This window comes from Prosopis cineraria, unplaced genomic scaffold (assembly GCF_029017545.1).
Source record: "Prosopis cineraria cultivar Desert tree isolate PC_DT_omini unplaced genomic scaffold, ASM2901754v1 PC1697, whole genome shotgun sequence".
Taxonomy (NCBI): domain Eukaryota; kingdom Viridiplantae; phylum Streptophyta; class Magnoliopsida; order Fabales; family Fabaceae; genus Prosopis; species Prosopis cineraria.
The window spans coordinates 1-18,184 of NW_026557022.1; the positions used below are offsets into that span (position 1 = coordinate 1).

Consider the following 18,184-nt stretch of genomic DNA (forward strand, 5'->3'; position numbering starts at 1 on the left):
AAAACTTGAAACAATATGAGAGCCCACTAATCAAAACAATATTGTTCGTTCTTAATGCATGATACCCACATCTAACAGATAAAACCAGAAAATTAATATTATTTAGAAGAATAAATGAATAATAAATAATAATACGAATTTTTTATTTAAAAGAAATTAAAATTAAAATTCTCAACTTATAATATAATACTATAAATTTAAAATAAATTTTATAAAATTTGAATTAAAAAAAAATTCCCTGGGTGTGTTCCCTACTTCCCTTCCCCTGAATTGATGCATACTCACGCCGCAAGGGAGAGCGACGGAAGCAGACCACTATTGTTGGTCATCTTCTAAACTCTCTCTCTCTCTCTCTCTCTCTCTCTCTCTCTCTCACACATATTCCTCTTTTGCATCTCTAAATACAGTAGTGAGTGTTTGGGTTTTATTTTCTTCATTGGTCCGTCATTCTCATTGATGGTAAGGCTTTCGTTGCAAATCCTTGTCCTCCTCGAATGGTTGCTGATTCCCTTCTTCCGACCATATCAATTTGGGATTTTTATTCAATTTATGGTTAATGGATTGCTACTGATTTCGATTTGGCAGCAAATTCGTCGTCATAGGTGTCTTGCATTCGCTCCCAGCACACCTCCATCCCCTTTCACAGTGTCTAAATTCTGAATAGAGCAGAGTAATAAGGTGTCCCATGTTTGCTATACCATTTTTGCCGCCATCTCGATGAAATTTAGGAGTTTGAATAGAAGACCTTGGACGAAATCCAGAGATGCGAGAAGAAATACAGGAACTGACTATATATGTGGGCGTAAGAGCGACTCCATTTACGGCGTGGGAAGCGGACGACCCTCTTTTTCTTCACATCCCAATCTTCGAGTGTTTCAGTTTCCAAGATAGCCATTGCCCATTACCATGGTCTTGTTCAGAGAAGATCTGACCCGAGGCCTTTGGAGGATAAAGAGTTCATCAGAAGAGCCGAAGCTTGGTTTGTTAAGATTGTGTGTACTGTTTTGTCCGTTCAAACTCATTGGATAGGTTTTGGGCTACTTGGTAAGTTCTTGACTCCTTCACTCGCTTTTGAGGTTATTAAGAGGCTAAAGAATCCAAAGTTGGGTTTGAGATTCTTTGCGTTAAGTAGGGAAAGATTGAATATTACTCATTCCCGCTTGACCTATAACTTGCTTTTGAGTTCTCTCTGTCGAGATGGTCTCTACGATTCTATAAAATGGTGTATGACTGTATGAAGTTGGAAGGACACTTACCTGAGAGTTGGCTATTAGGGTCTTTGGTGTCCTCTTACGCACTAGCAGACAGGTTTAATGTTTCGAAGGAATTGCTTGACGATTTTAAGTCCAGTAAGTTTGAAATAAGTGCTGTTGTTTATAATGATTTGTTCAACGTCTTGGTAAAACAGAAAAAAGTAGACGATGCCATCATCTTATTTAGGGAGCATGTGGGATCACATTTTCGTCCAGAAACATGCACCTTCAATATTTTAATGCGAGGTCTGTGCACAGCAGGAGAAACTGATGAAGCCATAAAGTTGCTCAATGACATGAGCAATTGTGGTTGTTCCCCTGATATAGTTACATTTAACACTCTTATACATGGTTTTTGTAGAATTAATGAGGTCGGTAGAGCAAAGAGTCTACTAAAACAAGTTTATTTAAAAGGTCAGTTTGCCCCTGATGTTGTTAGTTACACAACAATAATATCTGGTTATAGCAAGTTGACTAAGATGGAAGAGGCTGCTAGCCTTTATGATGAAATGATTAGATCTGGAGTTAAACCTAATGAAGTCACTTTTAATGCTCTTATTGATGGCTTTGGCAAGGCTGGTGACATGAAATCTGCACTATCCATGCATGAAATGATGCTCTTTCATGGCTTTGCTCCTGATGTTGTCACTTATACTTCCCTGATTGATGGATACTGTCGAATTGGACAGGTGAAACATGGCTTAGACTTATGGCATGAAATGAATGCCAAAAATATCCTCCCAAATTTATACACTTTCTCTGTTCTTATCAGTGCTTTGTGCAAGAACAACAGATTGCATGAAGCTCGTGAATTTTTAAGATTATTGAAGCAGAGGGATGTTGTTCCAAAACCATTCATTTATAATCCTGTCATTGATGGATATTGCAAATCTGGGAATGTTGATGAAGCTAATGCAATTGTAGCAGAAATGGAGCAGAAAAGGTGCAAACATGATAAGGCGACGTTTACTATTCTCATTATTGGGCATTGTATGAAAGGAAGAATGCTTGAAGCAATTGATATCTTTCATAAGATGTTGGCAGTTGGTTGTGCTCCTGATGATATCACTGTAAATTCTTTGAGATCCTGTCTTTTGAAGGCTGGAATGCCTGGGGAGGCTGCCCACATTAAGCAAACTCTTGTTGAGAACCAGACATCTAAATCATTGAAAATGTCTTACCATCCACTGACAAATGCAGATATGCCAATTGTAAGAGGTCTTTAACTATGCCTTTTATAAACATGAAAAGTCCAAGTTCCATTTCAAGCTCACATGGAAGACATATTCAAATAATTGTTCTTTGTTTTCTTATGCTTATTCTCTGATTTTTCACACGAAAATTATCCCTTTGAATCCTTCATATTTGAAGCTCCGTTCCTCAAACTTCATTATCTTCTTATTTTGGCAATATTGTGCTTTTACAAGTAATGGAGACTATCAAATATCAAGTAAGACACTGAGTCACAGAGGAAAAAAGAATGAACAGATGAACTCCTATGTAGTTAGAAACCATGCCATTTCCGCATACAACATGTCGCAATACCATATATCTCTTCAGCCATTTAAATATGACAATCACAATCCATGTTGCTTTATTCTTGTGCATTTAGAATCTATATGCACTTTCATGTACCAAAGCTTGAAATAGCATATCTATATCGCAGAAGAAAAGGTTTCATGTATTGATCCTCCCACTGTTACACTTGCATGTCTATTAACCATTTTAATCCTTGACAATATGCATATTACTTTTAGCAACCACAACGCATGTTTGTGAGCAAGTACAATTCTGATGTCAATGAAACTTTGTTCAGTGCTTTTACAGTGTTTTTATTAATTGTTATTTTAACTGTCATCCATTGTCAATAGCCACACACAAATGGAAGGGTGATTTTCAATTCTCTTTATAAGTAGTCGGCTAAAAATTCCAAATTTTAATGAGTTCAGAATTTGCATATAATATGGTATGCCAGTATTATAATTTCTTGTTTTCACAGGAGATTTTTGGTTTTAAAGGCTAATAGTAAACGATAAAATGGTTTTGATCTTGATTTTAGCTAATGCTTTTTATCCAAGATGATGGCAGATGCAAAGTTTATGCATGATGAAAAATTTTCCAGTGAAACCTAAAAATTGTCAATTTCTTTTCTGTATCTAGCGATTGTATTTCCCCTGCAGCTTGTTTGAGATCTCTGATGTTTTGATCTTTTGATTGGTAAGGCCCTTCATGGATCAAGGTTCCAATTGGATGAGTCATACAAGTTAGGAGATTTATAGCTGCATGGCTGCCGAGCAATTTGTTTCCATGATACGTCAAAAACTTTGATTTTTAGCACCCTTTTGACCTCAGATTTTATTGTTGCGCAGCTGGGATTCATTTCTTCCAAGTGAAGAAAAAGAAAGAATTGGATGAAAAGTAATCCAATTTGACTAATACCCTCGGGCATGTAATGAATCTACTCATTTTTACAAGGAACAATGCTACCTCTACATGATAATACCTCCTACTGCCAGTTGACCGAACAAAGTTTAAAGGAAACAGCATAGCACGTAGCAAGTAAACCTCTTAACTCTATAATTCGATTAAATATAAAAGTTGAAGGACACTGAACTATTCACATGCCTTGAATAGTTTGATTTCCTCTTGAGCTCTGCTTTGTTGTTTTTTTGTCCTTCTCTTTATATGTAAATTGGAGTCTCAAAATTCAGATTTTATCTTATCTCAGATCACATCCAGAGTTGCTGCAACGGGTGTAAGAAGAAGCATTCAATTGAAAAGGAAACAAATCAAGAGGGAGATATATGAGAAATGAAAGAAAGAAACAGCACCATCGAGATTAGAGAGAACAGGAGGCATCACAATGGCCTATGAACACAAGGAACCTCTATTGTTCTTCTATCAAGTAGATCCATGGGATTGTATAGGTATATCCTTTTTTATTTATTTTTTTTCTTCCATTCTTGAATTATTTGAGCTGATTGGGTTTGTGTCCATCTGAGTTTCATTCTTGAGCTCATCTTTGTCACTCTGGCGAGCTGATTCCAATACAAATTAGACTGCTATGACATTCAGGCTCTTTTTGCTGACATTTGTTACCCTTCAATGATGTCTTTGCTTGATCTCTTGCCTGGAACCTTTCAGAGTCTTGGGTATTTGGGGATGATTCTTGTCCTGTAATTTAGTATTGTTTTTAAGTAATACCCATGTGATGATCATACTAAAATGATTCGAAGGTTATCTGAAAAAAGTTCCAAAATTTTCTTCCATATTGAAGTTCTGGTGTTTGTACTTGAAAATAATATAATCCAGGACAAGAAAATTTAATGGTACTACTATGATTAATCTATAAGTCACTAGACATGGTCACATGGTACTATAGAATTTTCTTATAGTGAAAAGGCAAAAGTGGCTTGTGAGCATTATTGTTCTAGGACAGTGTTCTGTTATCCTTTACATAATGCTTATGGAGCTGGTGATATGTGGTCATTTTCTAAATGTTGGTTTGACTTGCTTCAATAGATTTTTGTGAAGATAAACTTTGGCTTGATAGCATGGGATGCAAGAAACTTAGGCTTTAGAAGCCGTTTGGTAGCCTGAAAATCTACCTAAGGAAAAGGAAGATGGGCTATTTTCCTTCACAATGTCAGTTTGGTAGCCTGAACAAGACTTCCATGAAAAGCATATTTTCCATCACATGAGGGAACCGCTCATCCTTTAGGTAGGCTAGGGAACGCATCTTCCTGTGAAGGAAAATTTGAGAAAGGACCAAAATGGCTGCCTTCTTCATCTTCTTCATTCTGCATACCCCTTGCCTTTTTCATCTTCTTTAGTTTGCCAGATGCTTTCCTTCATTTCATCTTGCTGGTCCGTCGTCCTATTCCTCCTTCATCAGTAACGGCATTGCTCGTTGTCCAATAGATCTACCTAAAGCTAGCGATGGTGTCGTCCTATTCTTCCTGCCCCAATGATGGCAGTCATCTCTCCAGCCTCAACCTTCATCATCTGCTTCTCTTCTTCCCAGGCGACAATGGAATGGGTTGATGAGTGCCCGTCAAAGCTTCATCTGGCTTTTTTTTTGTTTTTGTTTTTTCATTTTTTATTTGTTCATTTGTTTTGAAATGTGGATCTGAACTTTCTTTTGTTGGGAATGTTAATTGTGGCTGTGGATCTGAATTTTTTTTTTAATTTGTGAAGTGTTTATCAGCGACGAGGGAGGGGGCTTTTTTTCCCCATTATGTGAGGGGTGTTTTGGGTATTTTATATTTTATATTTATTTTTCTTTAATTCATCATTTCCCTTTTCTTTCCTTTGCATGCCAAGCAAGCATGCGGCTAGAAATTGTCCCTTCCCTTGCTGTCCCTTTTCTTCCCTTGCTTTCCATCAAAGTACATTCCGTCTACCAAAAGGGCCTTTAAGTAATGTTTGGTACACGGAAAAGTGTTTTCTAGAAAAGAAATAAAAAATGTACATAGAAAGAAAATGGGAAAAGTGCATTTCCCATTTCTTTTTTCTTTCTTTTTTCTTTTTTTGAAAAAGACTTTTCTGCCTATCAAACACTGCATTATTGTTGTTCATTTTCTTTTCATTGCTGAAATTATGACAAGAATTGGATATTTAAGTTTCAAACTTTGCCATACCTTTTTCAACCTTTGGTCATTGAATTCAGGGGGGGGGGGGAATCATAACAAGATAATTTGTTCCTATAATTTCACAAGCTTACAATCTTTTTTAGTTCTTTTTTATTGCTGATTGCTATGTGTCTTTTCTTTTTTGACCTGAGATTTCTATTTTTGTTCCTCTAATTTCACAAGCTTACAGTGTCTCTTATTTCTACATCTTAGAAGAAGAATTAGCATGATTATATATTGTGTTTTTCTTAGGCAGGCATTCCGTTTCTTCTTTGTCGAGGTGTTATCACCTTTTACATGATATGCCCATATATTTTCTAATATATATACAGACAAGTCTTTGAAGTTTAGTTTGTAATCTTCAAATTGTTGTTGACACAATTTGGACTCTACGAGAAGTGGGTATGTGCAGATAAATGATGCACTTGTAAACATTAATAACAATTTGAATCTTAATCGTATGTGCTGTTGTTTCATGTTTTTCAGGGATGCGTACAAGTTTTGAGCTTCTGTTATGTCACTGAATTCCAATGCAACTTTGAACAATCCTAAGTAATGTTGGTGATAAGATCCTCACACAAAGCTTATCTCTTTGAAAGTCTTGCGCAAATAGTTGGAGAGGTCAATTAAATATTAGTGAAAATATCAAAGAAGGATTACAATGCAGAGATTCCAATGCTGGAATTTGGTTATAGATAAATGTTGAAAGGATTCCAGTGCTGTTCTGCTTTATGGTAATATTTTCAATCCAAATTTCTTATATTGACAAAAGTTAATGTATATGAGACATTCAGGAGTAGATTAAAAAAAGGGGAAGAGGATATATTTATTTTAATTTTTGAAGTAGAAATTTGTTATCATCAAAGTGAAATGTCCAGGAAACTTCTTGATGCAACACAAGTAAGCTACATGATTGTTAAGAATTGCTATTCTTTTTCGTCTGTGTAAGATTTGTGTCATGGTGACATGGGTTATGTTGTTAATTGATGGCCTCTCTTTTGTAAGAAATGCATTGTACAGCATCCTGTCCTATCCAATCCATTTGACAATGTTAACTGTTTGTTTTGGATGATTGTTGTCACGTCGAAATTGTTACAACTTACAAGCTTTAAAATGGCATCATAATGATCAAATTGTATGTCCTTCATCCTCGACAATTTGACTGTACATTAAAATGGCCGGTGTTGAACAGCGATTGACCTGTAGCCAGTGAAGCGTTGACCTGCTATTGATTGGTGGTCAACTGATAACTAGTCGGTCAAACAAAAATATTAATAATTTAATATTTACAAGTCAAATTTGTAAAAGCGTTTAGGAGGGGGTAAATTGGGCTTAATAAAATGTTTTGGCAAATAAGACTTAATTAAAGAGTTTAAGATAAAGAATGATATCACCTTAGAATGTAGATGTTGAAGTAGAGAAAAGAGAAAATCGCACAAGAATTTACTTTGATTCAACCAAACCACTTGCTTGTGTCCAATCTCAAGTTTGTCTTTTGTCATTTTTCACTATAATTTTGAAGATTGGTTTGGGATCTTGGATGTCTCAATATTAGCCAAACTAACTATGTAAGTTTGGAACATTTTCTCTTATAAAGGTAATGTATCACCCACTCTAAGTTAAAACATAACTCTAGAGCTTCGAGAATCAAAGTAAGATGAAGAAACTTGGAAGTTTAGGAGGAACTTCAAAGTTTAGACCAAAAGCCTCAAAATATTATTAGCATAGAAACTTTGAAGAATTAGACAATAACTTCAAAGGTTTTAAGAAACTTGGAAGATTGTTAATGAAACACCAATAACATTAGAAACTTTGAAGAATCAAAACAAAAATATGGAAGATTGAAAAAAATGACAAAGACTGAAACTTGCGTGTATGCAAAAAGATTCACATGTGAATGAGAACGAGCCAAAAACTGAAATACGCATGTGAGTTTTGATTGGAGCGTGAATTAATTTTGAATACCAAAAAGCAATCAAGAATTTGACAAAACGAAGAGAGGAATTTTAAGCTATCAAATTTACTTTCTTACCATATTTCTAAGTAAACTAAACCTGTTAAATGTAAAATTTTCTCTAATTTTGCCATAATCAAAACCAAGAAAATATATTTCTACAAAATTTTCATATTTACAAAGTTGATTTATTTACCCATTCAAATCATTTTCAGGGAGGGAAGGAGAGACAAAAAAACAAAAAAAATTCTTAACTTGTATTAGAAACTTGAAGAGCACAATAGTCACACGTCAAATGCTGACAATTCACAAGTAAACCAATCCTTTTCGCTTTTTCTCCAATTTATTAAACAATCATAATTCATAGCACTTAGATAACATACTGAGCAAATTCTATTAATATATAAATGCATAAAAAGGAATAAATACTGAACTATAATCCTGAATTCAGATTAAAGATGTCATTGGCTGTTTAATATTTACAAAGACACTAAATAAGATCAGCAGCGGCTAAGAAAATTCCCCCAAACATCCTATTATTGACTTGTGTAACCCCAAGGAAAAAACAACTAAATAAAGAAAAAAATAAAAGACATGCTAATAACAGAGGAGAATATATTCAAAAGGAGATTGCAAGAAACGCAAGTTCATGCAAACGATTACCCAGATTATAAACTAGATTCAAAACAAACAGAGAAGAACAGATTATCACCCTACTTCATATGAGACTTGAAGAAGCAATTTCATCCTCCTTGCGTTTGCGTTTACGGTCGTCTTGCAGATTATCACCCTCAACCTCCACAGGCACATTTATGAAAGCACAATAATCTTTATCCACTGAAAAATGGCCATCAGTAGCTGGATTCACATGTTCTGCAACATCTATTAAGTTATTCAGCTCTGCAACTGAAAGATTATCATTGGTCTTAAATTGTTCGTCAATGGGAAGTTCATCACTGTTTCCCCCGACATGATGATCCTGAAAGCTCTTTTCTGGAGTGTCAACAAGAGCTTCAAGTAAAGGCTTGGTAACATGATGTTCCTGCGAAATGAATTTTACATCTAAGAGAGATGTTTTGAAATCCACCACAGAGGAGCTGCGGGAAAATCCAAGAATATTCTCTATAATATCTTCATGAGAGGCTTTTTTTGGGACTTTTGTTGCTATGGTGTCTGTATGGTCAGTGCTTACACAAACTTCGCCCTCAGTGGAAGCACTAGAGTCACTATCAGTCTGACATGGCTTAGGAATGTCACTTGTGGATGGCAAACCATCATCTATCTGACCACTGGTATTTCTGCTTTTCTTATCCTCCACAGTATGCTCGAAACTTGTTCCTGCATTATGCTCAGCTAGAACGCCAGCTTCAAGGCCCACCTCTTTCTGGTCATCTTCTGCAGCATTATGTTGGCCATATTCTTCAGCTTCCCTGGCAAACCCTTCCGATGCTTCATCATTAGGATCTCTGTTCACCTTTTCTCCTCTTTCTGGATGAACACTGTGTGAAGTTGACTCTTGTGTGCAATTAATTCTCTTACTGTCTTTGAGATGGGTTGAATCATCATTATTCTCCATCTCATACGAAGTTCTAGGTGAAGCATCATTAGTTTCCTGATCATCTTCATTTATAAATTCAGGGGCTCTGACTACTAGACTTTTGGTATACCTTGGAGTTTCTGAAGATACAGAAGATAAAAATCCTGCTAATGCAGAAGCTACAGCATCATCAATTGACAAATGCTGCCTCTGTTTATCGTTTGAAGTTGCTTCTAATCCCGATGTTATACTTTCTTCTTCATCCTCAGCATCAAGAAACTCAGGAGCTGTAACTAAAAGACCAGGGTGCAATTGAGTGGCATTTGCTGAATCAGACATATCATCAGGAGAGACACATAGTACTTCAATGTGAGAACCGTTCTTGTCAGGTTTTAATCCTCCAGTGACTTTATTACCATGACAATTGCCAAATGAGTTGGCATCTGACTGAATGCAGGAACCATCTGGAGCATAAATTCTAGAGCATGGCGGCAATCCAGAATTATGTAATTTGATGGTCAGTGTTTCAAGTTGCTGCTCTACTTGCTGAAGCCTAGCCTCAATGCTGCTTATGGGCATTAGCATTTTTTCTTGAAAGCCCAAACAGATTGCTTCCATCCTGTCCATTCTAGACACAAGCTGTTCCAGTGCCTTTGCCACATTAACACCCAGAGAGTCACCATGATTTTTTTCTATTGTAGTAGCTTCCGAGGGTAAGTCACAATAATTGCTCTCTATTTTGGCAGCTTTTGAGGGTGTTTCACTCTGATTGTTCTCCATTTTATCGGCTTGGGAGGTTGTCATAAGATTGCTTTCAAAAGGAGCATCTTGCAAGAGCAAGTCTGATTGAGATGGGCCCCCACTATCTTCATTCACCTTTTGCAGCTCCCCTTCTTGATGGTCAGTTTTGCTAGCTCTTCCTTCTAGCTGGATGTTAATTACAGAGTCACGTGGACGGCTTTTTCCCAAATCAACTTCTGGAAAATATTGTTTTTCCTTTGTAACAGGTGGATGCTCCTCATGTATGTGGCTCAGAGCAGTTGTCTTTGATAATTGCATCAAAGTTGGAAGAAACATAGCCATGAGAGAACTGCCAGATGAGTTTTCTGCATTACTCTCTTGTCTTTCAGAATCAGCTAGAGCAACAGGATCAGCAAACACGTAAATCTCATCAATACAAATACAGCCTTTATTCTGGAGTGAAAGCAAACGAAGTGTGACAGACATGCAAGGATTTACATCAGAAAACTCTGCAGTAGCCTCAAAGAGATCCTGAAATTTTCCATCAATCAGCTTGTTCACTATTATAAAAGAAGAAAAATTACTCAAGAAAAATAGAGGAAAACCACAACTAAGGGAAAGTTATCTTCCAATAGAAAGAAATAAAAGGAAAGGAACGTGGTGAAAAAGAAAAAGCCAAAAAAGCACAATATGCCAAAGTATCTTGGTTATGGCTGCTTTTGTGATCATTTTATAAATAAAAGAATTAATTAGTTGAAGAGATTCTGGTCCAAAAAAAAATTATTAGAAGAGATAAGTCCACATGGAATTCAAAGCATCCTCCAAAGACAAATAAGGTTTCATCATACTTCAAGGCTCTTCTTTCTCAATAAAATTTGCCATGCATGTACATATTTTGTATTTTCATTTTAGATTGACCACGAGTGAAAGAAAATACATCAATTCATCATAAGCCAATTTAAGAAACAAAGAGAAAAGAAAAGAAAAGGAGAGAACACAAAGGAAATCCCATTCTTTTTGGATCAATAAAACATCATTAGGTCAGAAAGAAGTAGGATGGTTGAAGAAAATATAACAAAACACAACTTTCAATCTTCCTTTAATTTTCATCTGCTCCTCAGTCTTCTCAATTCTCCTCATTTCGCATCTGTGCAAACAGCAAAAGGGCCAAAAATTGAATCATTTCTTTCACTCAAATCAACTACACACTATTCCTTAGCCCAAACTGAAGGTCAAGATGCCAAGTACATCAGGGAGTCTATAAACAAGCCATCTATGCCTAAAAAAGAAGACCCATAAATCAGGAAAAGAATGAACCATTGCTGGATTGATCATATGCATTATTCACCCTTCATTCTTTTGGTTTCTTTTTAGCCCCCAAACGTACAAGGTAGACAGCAAATATGACAGGGGGTTGCACTCCAAGAAAGAGAGCAAGAATGCTAAGGAATAAAAATGAGTAATGAAATCAAGCGACCTGACATAATAAGTATTAAGTGGAAAGAGTGGATCAGCATACCTGACTGCTTTTTGCTGAGTTAATGCATGATTTTGTATGCAAACCATGGTTTCCCCCATCCAACAGAGAAGAATCAGGAATTTTTACATCAACCCAGTCATCTTCACTTCTATTATTTTCTTCAGACAACTCTTTGTTAAAGCCCTTAACATGTGAAGAAACAACTTCTTCGACATTTAGTGCATGAAGAACTTCTCCATCTCTAGTAGCAATGCCACAGCGAACAGTGCAGAGATATTCATTACTACTCTGCACATCAGGTTCACAGTAAATTTCATACACTCGGGCTGTACTTCGAACATAAACTTGTAAGACCTCATGCTTTTGTGCAAAACTAACTGCAGAACAAGCAATTTTCCCTTAAGTGTCCAAAAGAAACATGTTTCCTTAAAGAAACAAGCCATTAATATTCAACACTACATATGGAAGCAAAAGTTTCAGCTCAGTGGACTCAGCTAGATAATGGAAAACATACTTGATACACTTAATCACGACAGTGATACACAACATTTCTAAAATGATTGAAGAATCTATGTCAGGAGGAAGAATGAGGAAGGATAGAAAATGAGAGAGAACTTCAACTCACAAAGCACCAATTTTAGAAGAGGTTAGAGCTACACAAGAATTTTGCCAGGTATAAACCCAACCCATTTAATGAAGTGCTAATCTAATGAGTAATTTTGACTATTGATTACACGCATTAAAAAAAAAATAGAAACTTCAAAAAGGCACTTGCTCCATAAGAAGCAGCATGGCTGAGTCGGGGGACTTGCACGGTCACTTGAAGAACGAACTACAGAAAAAGTATCTAATTCTAGCCTCCAAAAGACAACCATAAGAAAAACGCACTGTAAATGGATATTCACCCAACAGCAGTTTCAAAGGAAGAAAGGTGATAGAAACCAGCTAAATGACCCCATGTACAAACACATCAAACGTAGAATTCAAATGGAACTTCACAAACTCGTTTTCGCAGAGAATACTCAAATTTCAGCAACAGGCTAACGCGCGCGCGCGCACAGGTACCCTATATACATATACAAACGAAATTTAGCATCATCTATTCATGAATTGTCCCAAGTTCTTTATCCGACCTCATGAAATTGAATATGGGATAAATTTCTCAATATTGTAAAATATAAAGCTTGAATTGAAACAAAAAGGTGAATCAAACTCGGGACTTACTCATGATCTCGCAAGGGCCAGAATCAGCTGAAGAAGGACAGAGGATAAGAGAGGATTTGAGTGTTGAATCCACAGTGGTCGCTCCTACTTCATCGCCACCTTCATTGGCCAAAGACAGTGAGGATTCGAAGGTGATGCAATCTTGAAGAGAACCAGAAGCAATGGTCCAGTTCGTCTGCGAATTCCAATTGGACATGCTGATTTTGGCCTCCGTCTCCATCACCATCGCAGTTTCTTTGGATCTTTGAGGCCTAAGGAGATGAGAAATGAAATAATAGAGAAGATATATAGGATTTGATGAACTGAGACACCACGCAACGTTTTGACCCAAAAAAGGTCGAGAGAGAAACTACGCAACGTAATTATTTTATTTACCCTGTTCTTTTCCCTCCACATGCGTTCGTGATGTTAACGAGCAGTTGAATGATAAGCCCCACACACACATAATAAATAAATAGTATAATTTGTTCAAATTTTTATGCTACATAAATAAAAGAGATAATATAATTTTAAATCTCTATATCTTACTTGTATTTTATTATAGATTCATATATTTTTTTTGATATTTTAAATCATTATATTTTTGTTTTTTGATTATTTGGGCCACTTTAAGATCCTTACACTTTATTTATTTAGGGATCTAAAACATCAAAATATAAAAATATAGGAACTTAAAATACTAAAAAAATACAAAAACTTATAACAAAACACAAACAAAATGTAAAGACTCAAAGTTATTTTTTTAAAATATAAATATATGAGTAAGCTATCAGGTTTTAGCATGAGTTGTGAATAAAAATTTTGTATAAATTTCAAATCAGACTCAAACCTCTAACTTACTATATAAGTTTAAGCTTATTAAATCAAAATCTAGCTTAGTCTAACATACTATCACTAGGGGTGTTCAGCCTAGACCCGTCCCGATTGGCCCGGTATCGTCCCGATCATATCGGGACGGGTCTTGTCCCGGCCCGAAAATAATCGGGACGGGACTTTATAGGACGGGACAGAAAAGGGGTTCGGGACGGGACGGGACACGGGATTACCATCGGGACGTCCCGTCCCGTCCCGAATATTATATATATTATTTTTTATTTTAAATATATTAATTATATTAATATAATTTGTAACACACCAAAATTTTTTTTTTTAAATAATTTAACTTAACCATAGTTGGGTTACAGCCACCCAACACATTTTTATATCAATAATTTCGATATAAAATATTTTATAATTGGCTTCAACTCACTATAACATTTCAGATAAATTTTTACCTCCCATATGTCATTAGGCTAAATCACATTTGTCCATCCTTATACTCCCAACAAGTAAACTAAATCACATTTGTCCATCCTTATACTCCCAACAAGTAAAATAAGCAATTTAGTCAATTTTCAACACAAGCCAGTTATTTGGCCTTATAATCATGCCATTTTAACCAATTCAAAGTAAACCAAATATTAAAATTACAGTCATCCAAATTGTACCAAAAATAGAAATAGTTTGAAAGGCATGATTACATTTATATATTCATATAATTGACAATAAACATAAAAAAGTCCTAATATTGGCAATATAACACATTATAAATCATAAATTAAATACCCAAAATAGACAGTGGATCTATACCACTAAGCCTCTGGGACTCCTCCACGTGTCACTCGTGGCTCTTCTCCTGAAAATTGTTAACCACATAATGAGACTCAAAAGTCCCAGTAACCAAAGCCAATTTATGATAGTGTATACAAACAGTTAAGTGTGTACTTACTAAGTGAGAATTAAAAATAATATAATTCCAACAAATATAAGAAATATTACAATACACACAAACAACCATCCTTATATCCCTCCATTAACCTCGAGCCGTAGCCCTCACTCGGTGCTAAATTACCCGGCCAAAGGTAGATTAGCCCGAGCCCTTACAAGCCACCTATTGAGCTCCAATAGGGGCGTACCACGTGGCACATAAATACAACAATAATAGCAAGTCTCCCAACACCTCCCACAATAATTAAACAAATTCATAATAATATTGCACAATTATACAATATTACAAAATTCATAATTTTTTCAATAATCACCCAATTAACATGAAGTAACACTAATCACAAATTAAAAGCATGGTTACCTTGTGGCTTTTTCAATAAATTATTCCTTAAAATTTCTCTCTCACCACAATCTTCACCAGTAATACAATCTACAAATAACATATTATTTATAAATATTAGTTTCAATTTTTGAAACTAATAAAATAATTCTAATAATAGAATTAAAAATATAACATAATTCCTAATCTCAATCTTAATACAAATCTAGAGTCAATACTATTAAGTAAAATTTTTAACTCCTCTTTTAATTATCAATAAACATTAATAATCTAAAAATCAACTTCTAAACTAATTTTTATTATCAAAATTTTCTTTTTATTTCATAAATTCGTACCTAAAATACCCAAAAATTAAAAATTAAGTCTCTAGCTTAGAATCATAATCCTATAGCAATAATAATTCATTTCTCATCCCAAATAATCATCTAAACCTCAATAAATCAACATATATTTTCAGATCTAGTTTAGAATTTGATCCATAAGCCACAGATTCAAAGATCATCAATAAATTTATACTCTAGAACATTTATTATACTACTGACAACCTCAAAAATCATATTTATTCAACATAAATTCATCCTTCTTCCAGATCTTAAATTTTATACCACTACAAACTCAGAAATCAAAGAAAAAGGATGACTAAGAAAAAATTTTAGAACACTTACTTAGTCTTGAAAAGCTTAAAATTACACCCTAAATATCCTATTAAAAACTCTTACCTTAAAAATTTAGATATTTCGCACCGGTGACTCGCGTTCTCTCCGCCTCAGCTCGCGCGCAGGAATGAATGAGGAAATGAAGGAATGTGAGTTTTTATAAAAATTCAGTGGGTCCCACACATTTTTTTTATTCTTTTCTCTCTCTTCTTTCTTTCTTCTTTTTTTTTTATTATTATATTTTACTGTTGAGGCGGCGGCTGCGTTCACGTTTTCTTCCTTTCTTTCTTGTTTTTACACCTTTTTTTTATTATTATAATAATAATTTAATAATATTATTTTTTTTAATTATTTTTTTTAAAATTATTTTTTTTAAATTTCTATTAACCCAAATTAACTATTAAAATTTATATTGGGATGTTACATAATTTATACTTATATTAATTATATCAATTATAATTTTAATACTTGCAATTCTTATTTAAAACTAAAGTTTTTTATATTGATAATTTTAATGGTATGGAGTAAATATGGCGATATCTTTCTTTATAAGATATTAATTATATTAATATAATTTATTCTTATATCTATCTATTTAATAACTTTTATTTATAATATATTTCTTGCTTATTTTTAGAAGAGTAATTAGCTTAGTACACCTTCACTAAAATAGAAGAATAATGATTTGATGTTGTGTTTGACTTGCCTGTTGCTAATCTTATAGCATAAAAATCACTTGTATTTGTTATTATAATATGTAGTTACGATTAATATAATTCAATAATTGATTTTAAATTATTGTTATTTATGTGCTTGTGTTGTTTTGATTTTAAACTTAATAAATTATATGATTTAAAATTTTAATGAACGTTATTATTCAGATTTTTTTCGATGTTATTCCATTTATCGAGACGGCGGGACGTCCCGATCTTGTCCCGGTCCCGTCCCGACTTTTAACGGGACGGGACAGGACACGGGACCAAAATTTAGTCCCGATCTTTTTTTCGGGACGGGACACGGGACAGGGGTGTCCCGGTTCCGTCCCGTCCCGTGAACACCCCTAACTATCACCCTTAATGTATAAAGGTAAACTGTAAATATTTTATAATAAACTATAAACATTTGATAACTAAATTTTTTGTACAAAAGATTCAATCCTCAATTACACAAGCATTCTTTATCATTCATGTTAAAATTTGCCCATTCAAATTTTTTTTTTAAAATTGTGCTCAAGATTAGTACATTATTTAAAAAAGGGAAAATAGACAATTAAGGCCTTTCAAGAAAACATATATTGTTCAAAGTGAACCTCAACTTGTTAATCATTTAACTTTTAACATCAAATGTGTGTTTTCAAAAGACAATATCCACCTCGATGGGCCTTTTTTGTTAAAGACTTAATTTTTAACAATAATATATATATATTTACAAAATAATATCTGATGTAAGATTAATGAGTTCTTATTGTAATAAATTCCTTTGAGATAATCTTAAATGAACATTCTCCTTTATTTCCAAAGCAGTTGTCATTCTTTTTTTTTTTCCCTCTTTTACATGTTATTGACAATTTCAATCTTTATCATTATTCACATTTCATCTGAATTTTCATTTTTGTCATCAGAGTACAACATATGACTTTTTAACATGTCATTACATGAGATTTAGGGTATGTTTGATTTCTATTTTTAAAAACGATTTTTTATTTTTAAAAACAAAAAATTCATTTTGGAAAGTATCTTGAATTTAAATATTTTAAACATTATTGAAAAATAAAGATATTGTAGATTTTTTTTAAACCCTATTTGACTATTATAAATTACTTTTAGCTATAACTAATCATTATCATAAATTATCACCATTAACTATTGGCAACCACAACTATCAAGTATGTTTTTTAACTCAAATTATTTTTAAATTAACATAATTAAATAAATTTTTATTTTATTTTATTTTGAAAAATAATCTTTAAAAATTGATCAGCAAAAGTTTTTTAAAAACAAAATAAAACAAAAACAAACAATACCTTAATTTATTCATTTTTGTTGTAAAGTTGGCCCCAACAAAAGGTAAAAATAGCATTCAATCAGGCTCCCGCATCCCGCCATTGTGTCGGTGTGGGTACGTGTGTCAGAGGGCATCATAAATCACAGTGAAAATTTTTTTCAAGATTCAACAATAATATCTATATTTCTTCCGTTTAAAATATAAAATATTTTTTAAAAAATTAAATATTTAAAAATATAAGATATTTTTAATTTTATAAAATGTAATCATTATTTTTTTTAAATCACTTTATATTTATTTTAAAAAGAAACACCCAATTAAATAAGGGTAAGTATAAAAAAATAGAGTTAATTTGAAGACAAAAAATTACTTTATTGATGTTAAAATTTAATTAAAAATACCTTATATTTTTAGATGGAACAAGTATCTTTTTTCAACCCAATGAAGATAAAGGACAAGTAGGCTGCTGCCACTTGAGCCACCCAAAATCACAGTTTGTATTAGGTAGAAAATTTCACAAAATAGCAGCAAAATCAACCATCACACGTACTAGCAAATTCCATCTTTTGTTTTAGTTCTCTGCAACAACAACAATCA

At 33.8% G+C, this 18,184-nt stretch overlaps 2 protein-coding genes across 5 annotated transcripts; one reads left to right on the plus strand and one right to left on the minus strand.

Annotated features, from left to right (window-relative positions):
- The first annotated feature begins 1,173 nt into the window (after positions 1 to 1,173).
- On the plus strand, positions 1,174 to 6,953 carry LOC129300668 (pentatricopeptide repeat-containing protein At2g06000-like). 4 transcript variants are annotated; one of them, XM_054939240.1, is made up of 4 exons: positions 1,174 to 2,471; positions 3,476 to 3,812; positions 3,982 to 4,180; positions 6,371 to 6,953. In XM_054939240.1, exons 1-2 carry the CDS (start codon positions 1,220 to 1,222, stop codon positions 3,505 to 3,507), a joined length of 1,284 nt encoding a protein of 427 aa, XP_054795215.1. In that variant the 5' UTR covers positions 1,174 to 1,219; the 3' UTR covers positions 3,508 to 3,812; positions 3,982 to 4,180; positions 6,371 to 6,953. The 4 variants fall into 4 exon arrangements, with proteins under 4 accessions (XP_054795215.1, XP_054795214.1, XP_054795213.1 ...); XM_054939239.1 differs by having other exon boundaries at positions 1,175 to 2,464; XM_054939238.1 differs by having other exon boundaries at positions 1,181 to 2,471; positions 3,623 to 3,812.
- Positions 6,954 to 8,256: 1,303 nt separating this feature from the next.
- On the minus strand, positions 8,257 to 13,100 carry LOC129300670 (uncharacterized). The gene is made up of 3 exons (XM_054939249.1): positions 12,821 to 13,100; positions 11,636 to 11,973; positions 8,257 to 10,647 (listed from the first exon to the last, which is right to left on the minus strand). Exons 1-3 carry the CDS (start codon positions 13,044 to 13,046, stop codon positions 8,557 to 8,559), a joined length of 2,655 nt encoding a protein of 884 aa, XP_054795224.1. The 5' UTR covers positions 13,047 to 13,100; the 3' UTR covers positions 8,257 to 8,556.
- Positions 13,101 to 18,184: the final 5,084 nt, after the last annotated feature.

Excerpts from the sequence above, each read along its gene's own strand:
- LOC129300668 (XM_054939238.1), top strand. The coding sequence starts at position 1,220 with ATGGTGTATGACTGTATGAAGTTGGAAGGACACTTACCTGAGAGTTGG. Across the intron at positions 2,472-3,622 it reads AGATATGCCAATTGTAAGAG|CTGGGATTCATTTCTTCCAA; the intron begins GTCTTTAACTAT and ends ATTGTTGCGCAG.
- LOC129300670 (XM_054939249.1), bottom strand. The coding sequence starts at position 13,046 with ATGGTGATGGAGACGGAGGCCAAAATCAGCATGTCCAATTGGAATTCG. Across the intron at positions 11,974-12,820 it reads TGGCCCTTGCGAGATCATGA|TTAGTTTTGCACAAAAGCAT; the intron begins GTAAGTCCCGAG and ends CTTGTTCTGCAG. Across the intron at positions 10,648-11,635 it reads ACTCAGCAAAAAGCAGTCAG|GATCTCTTTGAGGCTACTGC; the intron begins GTATGCTGATCC and ends GGAAAATTTCAG.